This window comes from Sturnus vulgaris, chromosome 6, assembly GCF_052056855.1.
Source record: "Sturnus vulgaris isolate bStuVul1 chromosome 6, bStuVul1.hap1, whole genome shotgun sequence".
In the NCBI taxonomy this organism is placed as follows: domain Eukaryota; kingdom Metazoa; phylum Chordata; class Aves; order Passeriformes; family Sturnidae; genus Sturnus; species Sturnus vulgaris.
Genome location: NC_142248.1, coordinates 36,614,180 through 36,626,220, shown reverse-complemented (window position 1 = coordinate 36,626,220; position 12,041 = coordinate 36,614,180). Strand labels below are relative to the sequence as shown.

Genomic DNA, 12,041 nt, shown 5'->3' with positions numbered 1-12,041 from the left:
CTCTGCCTGCCAGCTCCCTTGTGCAGCCCAAACCACAGGGTGATGATATTCACGAGGTCTAGAGCCTGGAACTTCCCTTATCTCTATCCATGTCTCTTTACCTCTTCCCATGCACCACCCAGTAAAGAAAATATTATGCTGAAATTGGTATCATTTGAATATCCTCAAGGATCTGCCATGATACAGGACAGAATTATTCAGTTGTTTCTCAGGTCTTCCATACATAGGTCACCATAACTTGTTTGCCATTTCTCAAAAGTAAAGGCTCTTCACTTTAACCTTCTGTGGATCACCTCCCATTGATCTCTCCCAGTTCTGCATCACCCAGTTTAGACACAAAAACCCCCAACCAACCATGTAATCCCACAGCAAGCAGTGAGTTTCCAGGCAGGTGGCACGTGTGTGCACACGGTGCCTGAACATTACAGGCTCCTGTCCCTCTGTGTGTCTGTGTCCCAATTAACACCGCCCCCATCACTCCCTGAGACCCACCTCCAGCCGCATGTGCATTGAAGGGCAAGGCAGCTGTGTCCCCTGGCAGTGTGGATGGGAAGGTGAGCTCCGGGCAGTGCTGCGTTGTGAGGCTCAGGGGAACGTGCCCATGGTGCAGAACAGACTGTGGGACTGCATGGGAAGTGACCAGGTGTGGCACAGAACGTGCAGGAGATGAAGAGCAAAGCAGTAGGGGCTATTTTCCACTAAATACTTTACATTTTTATTTCCATTTCTCTGAAAGGTTTATATACTCGTACCAATACAACACTTATTTTTACTGTAGTAGTAACCTATGCAACCAGAATAAATGTTGCAAAAATCAAGCCCATAGATTTGATGCCTACAGAACTATTTCACTACTGGCTTGTCAAGCTTTGCTGCTGTCTACTGCAGCTCCATACCAAATGAAATATACTACAATAACAACAACAAAAATATGACAGCAACAAAATCCATGGTGGTAATCATGTATATGCCTTTTATTCAAGGCCACGCTTGTTTCTTGATAGCTAATAAATATCTGATATCTGCTGTTTTCAGTGGTCATTAATACGTTAAAAAATAATTAGAGACAAAGTTACTGAAGGGCCAGGGGGAGCCTCCCACCTCTTCTGTGCGTCACAAGCACAAATCCCAGCTCATGCTTTCCCTGTCCCATAGCAGGTCTGCTCCGTCCTCTTCCCGAGTGGCCCCACCAATGAATCTAAGCTCACTTCAGATAGAGAGGCTCTCCTAAAGGAGCTGTTTCCCTTAGATATAAGGGGCCTCCTTGTTTGTTTGAAACCAAAACTTTTAGTCCTTTCTTATAAGCAATTATTCAAAATCTCCTAGCAGGCACAATATTCTTTGTTTGTATAAAGAAACAACTGTGTCAGACCACATATCTGATATACAGTCTCCTCCAAGTGACAGTGGCTTGGAGAAACTCAACCACATAATTTGTGATGAGGTTGCTGAAGGTAGTAAGCATATGAAGAAATAATGAGCAAAAATAAAACCTATTTTCTTATTACTATCATCTGACTAATCCTTTAGAGTGTGGGTCACCGCCCAGCTCATGGGACATATGGGAGACAGCATAAGGCAGGGAGGATGCTTATTAAGCTAGAGAGTTTCATGGTAATACTAGAATTTAAAACTTGATTAAAATAGAAAATCCATATGTGATTTCACTGATAATCTATTTTTTAAAAATATTATTTCTTTAAGATAGGTTTATACAGGCACAAATCAAACAGACAAATAAATTTATGTAAATCACATTATGGTTGAGATATAAAACTACAAGTTTAGTTTTATAGAAACAAAAATGTCTTCTGCTAAGCCTTTTATCTGGTACCTTGGCTGCACAGCATAAAGGGGCACAAAAAGCTGAAATCACAGCCACCATGTGCCCCAGTCCTGACCCATCCAGCCCTGGCAGCTGCCCACGAGGGACTGCAAACCACCAGGTAAGGACAGGGGTTGCTTCTGCCACTCACCACTGTACCTGCACTGCCTCCTGGGCACAGGTACCCCCTGTCCCTGGGCAAGCTGCAGCACCTCACTGGATATAAACTTGTGCAATGTCTACCCTTGCAAAGGGTTGGGAGGTTTAATTGCCCATGAGGTGGTTGAGAAGTGATACAGAAATGCAGTGAGGTTACTAGATCAGACAATTATATTTGCTGTTTTATTTATTCTTGTAGAAAGAAGTAAGAGAGGAAAGACAGATGTCAATCTTGCTGGCCATTAAGGGCACAAAAATATAACAGCATTAAAAGTCTTTCTTGTATCAGAATCCATGAGGCTTCCTCATCAACATTCATTGGTTGACCACCAGATCACTGTGTTGACAGAAAGACATGACTGGACCATGTAGTAATTTGCTGGGACAAATGTGACATTATATTGCAATCAGAATTGTATGTCTTCTAAGAGACTTAACACTGGTAATTTGTATCAACACATATGTAATCTTTGACTGTAGTCTTGTTAATTCACTTGCTCTTTGCCCTAGGGGAAATCCTGACCCACCAGGGTGGTCTCCATCCTGATGGACTCATTGGTCTTCCCTCTTCACATTGCACCTCTCTCTAACTGCAAATTGTCCTGCAGAACCCAGCAAAGATCTGCACAAGAAAAGTGCTGTCCCTACGGCTGCATCTTTCCCAGCTGAGACCTCCTGGATGGCAAACCCTGATGGATCTGTTGCCAGGCCTCTGAGTCCTGTTGCAAAAACTGCCCTGGGGCCTGCTCTGTTTGTTGCTTCACAGATTTCATGTTAGGAGAGGAGGAGGTGGAAGAGGATGCCTTCCTTAAGCAGTCACACAGCCTGGGCAAGAGGGGCAGCATCCTCTGTAAACATCCTCCTATCAGGAGCTCAAGGTCATCCAGCTGTTTTTCTCAGAGGCTCCATGCCATGTCCAGGCTGGTGCAGCAATAATCTTGTGGTCATTTTTTCCCTGAATTTGTCCAGCTCGGAGCTTTCTCTTGAAACTCTGGCACTTTCCTGTGGACTTGTCCACAAAACTACCTCTTTTCAAGGAAAACGAATGTCCACAATAGTTTGTTTTACACACTTATTTTTGGAAGGCTTTTCCTAAGTAAGGAAGATTTAGCCTTGTGAAAGTCATCCTTGAGAGGAATTCATTATATCAATTCATTTTATCATATCCAGTAATATACATATGCTTTTGTTTCTAAAAGGAATTGTTCCTCAGAGAGCAACATGACTCAGAACTTTTGCCGAAGATAAAGTTGTACAATTTCACAGAGACCTCGCTGAGGCAGGAAGAACATGATTACCAAACTCAGGCGCAAAGCGAGATTCAAAGATTCCCAAAATTCAGAGATGTTCAGTCCTGGATGTTGGGTTTGCACCCATCACCACAACCCTACGATCGTTGGCACCATTTGGCAAAGGCTTCATCTTAGGTTTGTTGTGGCAGCCCAAAGGAGCCATGGTGAGGTCACTCACTGCACCTGGATTTCCTTAGCAGCACTTCATCCAGTTCTGGGCTGAAGAGGAAAGGATGGGAAGAGAATGGAACAAAGAATCAAGTAGCAGAAGAGTATAGCAGGTGCTAAAGGTGATAAGAAAATGGAGATTACAGGAAAGTGAAGGAATTACATAAGTTTGGGATTTTTATTTTTACAAGAAAAGGAGAGAAAAGGAAACTACAAGGAAAGGAAAAAATGAGGAAATCAGGAAGAAGAAGGGAAAGAAGTAATATAGGAAAGGGCAGAGAATAAGTAGGAAAAATAGACTGTTGATATACTTTAATTCTATTTTATTACACTTTTTCCAGTGAAGATGGGCAAACTTTGCTTTCAGGGAGATAGTCAGTGCCTCCTCTTGGAAAGGGAGGAGCTCACTGGGACTTTATTTTTCCTGTTATGCCTTCTGAGAGCAGGGTTTACAATCACTAGGGAAGCTGAAGCAGGAAGCTGCAGACGTCCAGGCAGCAGGGAGGAGCTCTGCCTTGCAGGCAGACCCTGGGGACCTGTTCAGGGCCAAAGGTGACTTTCCCTCTCACCTAAAGCTAGTTGGAAGGGAGATGGCACAGAGGTGATGCTGTGCTCCTGAAGTCAGAGGCAGCTGGGGCTCTCCAGGCTGCTGCACTGCATGTGGCCAGATTTTCTGCTGAGCAGGAGCTGCACATACGGGAAATGCCACAGGGCTTTTCACTTTGGCTGAGCCTCCTGTCAGCTCACTCTCCAACTGTTCGAGCTGTAGACAGAGACTCTCAGACAGGGCTCAGCTTCTGCTCTTTTTAGGTGCTGTAAAGAGGCCAAAACACTTGAACCTCTGGCGTAATAACTTTCCCTGTGGTTATACGCTTATGTCATAAATTTGATGTTATAATGTCAATGAAAGCTGATGAAAAGAGCAGCAAGGCAGAGAGGAAGGAACCCTAAAATGTTGACATTTATCTCAATGAGAAACTGTATCCAGAAAGAACAGTCGGGCAATTGATTTTGTAGAGAGGAGCTCTCTTCAGGCTCGTGCACTGTTCCCCCTTCAGCACATGTCTGCAGTGTGAGGGCAAAGCAAGGCAATGGCAAATTACAATAATCGAACATGGCTGCAGAACTCACCTAGGCTTTTTAATTTTTTCTTTCTAACCATAATGACTGAACAGCCTGAAGGAGATTTCTTTATCCTACGACCTGGAATTTGGAGCAACTGCAGCTTGTGTAGCATTGACAATCCACAGAGCAGATGAATTTGCTTCCCTCTGGCTACATGCTTATTCTAGGTAATTCCAAAGGGCAGATTTAAAATATGTTCATCTCTTAAAAGATCATGCTAAAAACCCATTCAGTTGCATGGAGACCCAGAAAGCAGGTCACCATTCCCATGGTTCTGAGCTCAGCACCTCACACTAGACCCAAAGAAGCAGCCTTTAAGGACAGACATGTCCACTACAAACAAACAGAAATGTCTAAATTCCTTTAATGTAGTCTGTAGTCAGCCAAAAGATGGTAGAACCAAACCTCTGTGAAGCTAGTAGGGAGGAACCACATGAGTCCAAGACATCAAGCTTTCCTAACAAGACATAAAAAAAGTGAGGTCCAAAGCAGTGCCTACAGCATCAGGTGACAATGACAGGCCCTGTTGAAAAGAGCCCCCTTATTTTACTTCCACATTTGGCAGGAAACAGGGGATCCATAGTGCTGTGAACCACCCTGATTGACAAAGGTCTCCAAAGTGGCTTTTGAAGATTAGCCCATTACTATCACTGCTGACTCAAATAAGGTCTGTTGGACTCAGAGCTGGATGGCAGCTTTGGCTGCACTGCCATTGCTACCTCTGTACAAATTATCACTTGGTCTTCTGCAATTATTTAATGAATTCGGGGGGAAAGTAGTTCCATTAAGAAAAATTAAATTGCTGCAGAAATTCATGACTAAGGAGAAACATAAATCTCTCCCAGCAAGAGCATGAACCACTAATGTCCTCACTCATCCAGCAGCCAGCAGTCTCCATCCACAGGCAGACATCTGAGAGCAGTTCTGTCCTTCCCCTCAGGAGTCAGCCCCTCATCTCCCTTCTGGGTGAGGGAGTGTCCTGGCTTGGAGCATCTTTTGTGCAGGGCAGGCACAGCTGTGAATCCCAGCCAGCAATGGGAGAAAAGAATTTTAGTTTAGGCTTCCCATAAGTCTGTTCTTTCCACTAGTAATTAAAGTGACATTTTCCTTGCCATCTGTAGGATTTTTTGAGGATGCAATTGAAGATCTGTCAACAGCCCTATTTCCAGTAGAAAACAGAGCAAAAAGACTGCCTGCTTCCCTGAGCAGAACCAGAAGAAATTAAAAATGCCAACCCTTGCAAAAATGGGGCTGTTTGCCCTTGCAAGCTCTTGTCACATGAATACTTTAGAAGGAAAATAATATCCTCTAATATTAAATCTTGTGAAGAATAAAAATAATCGAAACATTTCACATAGGAAATATGACCTTGAATTAACTAACCTCGTATTAATTACAATAGTAAAAAATCCATTTTAACAAAATTGACTTGCTCCACAAGGAATTTTAAAAAATAATTTGAAATGGTAGGGTTTTTTTAATTCACCAGCATTGCAAAAATTATTTTCTTTTACATTTAACTCCTTCTTTGCCTTTTTTTTAAACTTTTTTTTAATAGTGACTGGTTTTGTAGAGCTTATCTGTTGGAAATTGTTGATACCTCTCAGGTTTCAACAACCTGTCAAAACCGAGCACTATCAGAAACATTTATGTGATAATCATCTTTCAGGAGATAATTAAAATAGTGCATATAGGATTAAGTTGGAAAAGGCTGTAGTTTTGATACCATACAAACATACTTCCTTTCTGAGTAAAATAAATATATGGAGACAGGCAGAAGAGGCAAACAAAATAATGAAACATCTGTACTTGGAAATGGGCGACGATCCTAAAAACCAGATTGAGTCTTATGTTTATTTTATAAGTGTGTAAAAGAGGGAGAAAGACGTATTTTGAAAGCATTTGTATTGTTTTCTGAATAATTTAAGACTTAAGAGAATAGATAGTATCAACTTTAGTAGCTAATCACTTTGAAGACCCTAACAGAGAAGCATTACCCAAATACATGCTCATCATTTTGGACAGATATGACAGTCATACTGTTGGAGCGAGTACAGGATCCCAAAATCCCATTGCTAAATGCCACAGAACAGAGGAAAAAAATCCCTAACCTAAAAATATTTCAAAATCAAAGTACATGATACAAATTACAGGCTGCTCACAGACAGAGACAATTGAGAAACAACGGAACAGTGCTGGTCCCTCCACACACACAGGTGGGAGGGCAGGGAGAAAGGGCTAAAAGCAGATGCACTCACTGATGCCCTGAAGTGCAAGTCACAGAAGTGTGAACAGGGATACAATAAGAAACCAGGAACACAGCCCTGAAACTATCAGAGAGGTAGTCAGGCTTTTTGAGCAGGTAAGGGCAGCTACATGTGCCAGTCATGGATGCAGTCCTGGAAGCTGAAGAGTGATGCTAGAAATGAGGGGAAGAAAAGCAAGAAATGGGAACTGAAACCAAAGGAAGTCGAAGGGGAGTATCTGAATGCTTGGTAGACAACAGCAATACACAAAAGAGATGAGTCTCTTCTTCAAGCAGCACTGCACCTGCTGCAGCCAGGATGAGGGGAAGGAACAGACAGAAGCAGAAGCCCAGGCGTGTCTTCAACTGTGGACTTCAGACCAGCCTTATGCTCTGTGGTAGGGAAAGAAAAGAGCTGCTGCAGACAGAGTGTCAGGTAAAGAATTCAGGTATTTCTGAGAGAATAAAATACACAAAGTTCAGGCATAACTCTTCCTTTATTTTATTTTGTTCTCTTTTTCATTTAAAGTGAAAAAGAAGACACTCCTGAGAAAACAAATAAATACAAGAACAAAGGAACAAGGATGGAAGAGGGGAGAGCCGAAGATTAGCTATAACAATGGCAAAATTGTGTAGAGTTTCCTGGATAAAGAAAGGAGAATCACTTTAACAGTCATCAAACGGATATTTGGCTTAAGACATTACCCACCATTTGCCAATTCAGCTAATACGTTTATCAGGTTTTCATAGAGGAACAAAGACACATTTAACAGCAAAAGTAAGAAACAGAGGAGCAGCAGAGGCACAGATGGGATGGGATTGCTGAAAAGCCCTTTGATCAGTAACCCTAGGGATGAACTTGTAGTATTCCTCATCTATTTCTTCTAAAGGATAACAGTTTAAAATGAAGAAAGGGATCACAAATGCTTTACGATATCCCAGGAGTAGCATCATGTGAGAAGGATGAAAAGGGAATGAGCTGAACCAATTTGCAACTCCTGTTTCCTCTGCTGCAAGTAATGACAAATCACCTACAGTTCCAAAAGCAGAAAACCTAAAAGCACCCCATTTGCAAAAGAAAAAAAAAAAATTAAAAATCAACAAACAGAAGGTGGATAACCAAGCACTCAAACACAGTGAAAACCTGTCACTTGTGTGTTATGGACTCTTATGACTGGATTAACCTTAGAAAGGGTAAGGGTATTGTGCCTTAGCTTCACACACTTCAAGAAGAGGGAGATTAACATCACTATTAAAAAAGTTGTTCCAGTGCTCCTCTGGCCATTTATTTTTCCACCTTGCGCAGCTAGATCAGAAACTGAGGAAACAGGGTTTTTTGTCTGCATTAGTTGTTGTGTCCCAGCTGGATTCTGTTTATGACCACAATAACTCTTGTGCTGCTGCACGGGATCAGAGTAACCAGCTGGGATCAAGACCTCTGCCTTCAGTGACAGTGCCAGGTAACATCAGGTTAAAGTGACCCTGAAACCATGGCCTTCAAAGGTCCTGCCTGAGGACAAGTTCCTAACACAGAAATGGTCAGGAGCTCTTGCCATGAGCATAACTCTGAGCAGTGGAACAACATTCCACCAGCTGAGTACCCAGAACCAGGAGATGTGTACTGGAGGCAGTTTGTAGGTGAGAGCATGTGGTGCATCCTTCCCTGCTGCAAAGCTGGAGTTTCACTCTCTAGGTGTGCATTGTCATTATGTTCCCAGGGTCATGGGCACACATAAAATTATGTACCCCAAAATCCAGATTTTACTGCCAAATATTTTCAAATGCATCTCTAATCGAGAAATCACGAATGTCTGTTGTTAAATAAAAGCCTGTCTCTTCTACATCATGCTTAAACAAAGACACCTTACTAAACAGGAAGAATACATGGAGAATTCACTTTAATACATGTTTATTGGTGTCCTGCACTTTCAGTGTAGGAGGTTGGAGATGTAATAAAAAAGTTTCAAAATTTATTGATTCAATTTCATTTAAATCACTCTAAACAACCAGTGCTTTAGAGTTCAGAGAATTAACATTTACTGTCTGTTACAAGCAAAATTTTAATATTACCTTTTACGAGTCCACTTAGAACTCCTCTTTTAAAATTCTTCAGATACATTCCTCATAGTAAACAATACATTTCAATCTGTGTCACAATCAACATTGATAAGGCCTTCTTAACCATTTTATACCACCTCCACTGTTACTTCATTGCAAAACACAATCTTATTTCATACTATAAATACCCATCCATGCACAAAACACAGGGGTCAGAAGTTACACATTAATATTTCATGTAGGCTTCCAAGTCTTCCTTTACCCTCTGCAGGTTTATGGTACACTTAAAAAGATATCTTTAGACTTGGTCTACTTGGTCTTAAAATACAAATATACAATATCCATAAGCATAAAAAAGTAAAGCTAGATGGCCTTACCATTTGTTATGAACTGCTAAAATCTTATACATGTACAATATAGCATCATGCTGATTAATATACATATTAGTTAAATATATGAGCCAATAATGGGGATGTGGCCAAGCTTTATTGGTTTGTTTTCAAAAAGAAATTTTTCATATACAAGTAAAAAGATTTTTAATTTAAACTCATATAGACTACCTGAACCACACAGACATCTGTAAGCCCTGCTGAGAAATTCAGGTTAAACTGGGACAAAGCCTGCTGATTCATTGGAGAAGGAACACAACTCCTCATGGGTAACACCCACACTGTGCTGTTCCCAAGAGAATGCAAATTTACCAGCATTCACATTTTCAGGTCTAGAACACTAATTTTTGCATCTTACACTGCAGTTAATGCTTTTTGTATCTATTCATCAGCCTCCAGCAGAAACAGTTCAGTACCTTGACATTGTCATAGATTTTTCTAAATAAGTAGATATATAGTACAAAGTGTAGATAGTGAAACGAATAAGCACATATATACAGTCTTTGAAAGGCATTTTTGTGACCAGTTTAGCTGTGTTTATAGAAAACATTTAAGATAGTCACATTCTGCTGATACCACTGTATTGCAAACTGTCAAGCCACATTTCTTATATTAAACTTGTACTGCATTGTATATTGTACAACAGAGAACGAGCAATCTTAAGGTGTGACACAATGAAAAAAAAATACTAGACTGAGTAAGGTAACCAGCACAGGGCTTAATTTTCCTGAGGTTTGTAAGAATTTTTTAAACAAAAATCACAGTGACCAGGCTAAACTGCAAACATACTGTTAAGTTTTAAATATACAGTTTATACATAAGTTCTGTGCATGGTCAACTCAACTGTGTATGTTCATGCTGATGTTTCCTTTAAATGACTCGCCACTGCATAATACTTGTGTCCTTTCCTCCTGTGGAGATGAGATGGGTGTCTTCACAGAGAAAATCTACATTAGTTACATGACTACTGTGTCCACCGTACACATGGCTGGGAGCCTAGAAAACACCATATTAGTGAGAATAACAGCTGTCATAAAAGCATCTCGTTAGAACATTCATGCAACAATGAAACCAAGGCATCACATCATTCTCTTAAGGTATTTTAATATTAAATTAACTTTTAAATTTAATTGCTGTCTCAATCAATCTTAAATAAATGCCTTAGATGTATAAATACTTCCATTCTTTTTGTTTTGATGTGTTTGGGGTATTCTTCGTTCATAGGAAAACAACATTTAATGCATTTGAGCAAACTACAAGAGTAAATTTTGGGGAAATATCTTACCCTAAACTGTGAGCATGGATATGAGAAGAGATGTACTTTGCCAAAGTCATCTCCTGTTGATAGCAGTTTTCTCCCATGGGATCGACAGACAGCATTGATGTCTGTACCATCTGAACCTTCAGGCCATACACCTGAAACACAAAGGGACTAATTAAGGGCTTTTATAATGAAAATAAAAGTGACAGCCTAAGCTACTGTTAAAATATTAATAAAGGATGACTTGTTTAAGGAAAATAAAAACTTATAAAAATAACTGCATCTGAGTCAGAATGTGTACTTCCATAAAAGCCTATGTCCAGATCCTAATAGGTAATCAAGCATATAAAAAAATGCTTTATTCCCCCTAGTCAGCAAAGTGCTTTTTACTCTGAGAAGATACAATCTGCAGAATTACAAGCATGTCTGAGCCCAAAAGAATTTTCATATGGTTATGTGGAGAAGTAAGTTACGGCTTTTATTTTCCCTTCTCCTTATGTATAACACACTTCTTTCATATTTCATGGGTATGATTTTTAGACTAGAGTATGATCCAAAAGCAATTTCTTCACATTACAAAAGTCTAAAGTCAATGAAAAAAAGATATTATATAGTTTAAATTATTATTTATTAATCAATAGATCCCTTGAAAAGGAACTGAACCTACTATAAGGTTTTTACATGCTTTTTTTCTACTGTAAGTACTTTTCTTCCTTCCCCACTCTTTGCTGTTCTTGCACAAAGTAGTATCCTAAAAACTGTAAGGTCAACAGTGCAGAGACCAAATCTGTGCACCACATCTTTAAAGCCTCTGAATACTTGTCTGCAATAAATTGCAATTTTACTAAAATCCACACAGTTATTGAAATGTCAGGATTTTGTATGCAATACTGCAGGCTTTTTTTGATTATGATTTTCTAATTTAGATTTTATCTAATCCTTACTCAACATAAAAGGCACCAAGCTTTCAGAGACCATTGTCATCTTCAGTTATACTGCGTGTTCTGCCATTATGACTTGGCAAAACCCCTGCCATGTCTTGGCTCTGTGATTTTCAATGCCTGTCCCTGTGTCACCCATCCTCTGCAGTGTGTCCCTGCAGCCCTGCCCACTCGAGTGCACACTCCTCTGGTGCTGCTGCATGTCAGGGTGAGAGAGTTGCTGCTCCCCTACGAACTCCCAAGTTCATCAGCACACTCCAAGTGTCCCAAGAGCACATTCCAGTTCCTCCTTCTTTGGGATAACTTCTAACCCTGCAGTGGGCATTTGCCATGCACCATGGGAACAGCTGTCCTTCAATCACTGGGATTCTTCCCAAATACAGCCTTTATATCACTGCACAGCAATTCACTACTAGGAGGTAATTCCATGTCTTTATAAGGAATTACAAATTGCTGTAAATAAAATGCAAAGTCTGATTTATAGACTGTTCTTAACTTTCCTGATATGTATGAAAACAACTGTGTTGCTAGATCAGGGGTAGTAAAACAGGCCCAAAGAAACGGAAATTGCAAAGAAA

At 40.4% G+C, this 12,041-nt stretch overlaps 1 protein-coding gene across 10 annotated transcripts in view; it reads right to left on the bottom strand.

Annotated features, from left to right (window-relative positions):
• Positions 1 to 8,706: 8,706 nt before the first annotated feature.
• The window catches only part of EML1 (EMAP like 1), a 121,799-nt gene continuing 118,464 nt past the window's right edge, over positions 8,707 to 12,041 (bottom strand). For all 10 annotated transcript variants that reach the window (XM_014871989.2, XM_088166223.1, XM_088166224.1 and 7 more), the window contains 2 exons: positions 10,547 to 10,677; positions 8,707 to 10,257 (listed from right to left, as the gene is read on the bottom strand). In XM_014871989.2, coding sequence (XP_014727475.1) covers positions 10,132 to 10,257; positions 10,547 to 10,677 — 257 coding nt within the window. In that variant the 3' untranslated portion in view covers positions 8,707 to 10,131. The remainder of the gene's footprint in view (positions 10,258 to 10,546; positions 10,678 to 12,041) is intronic.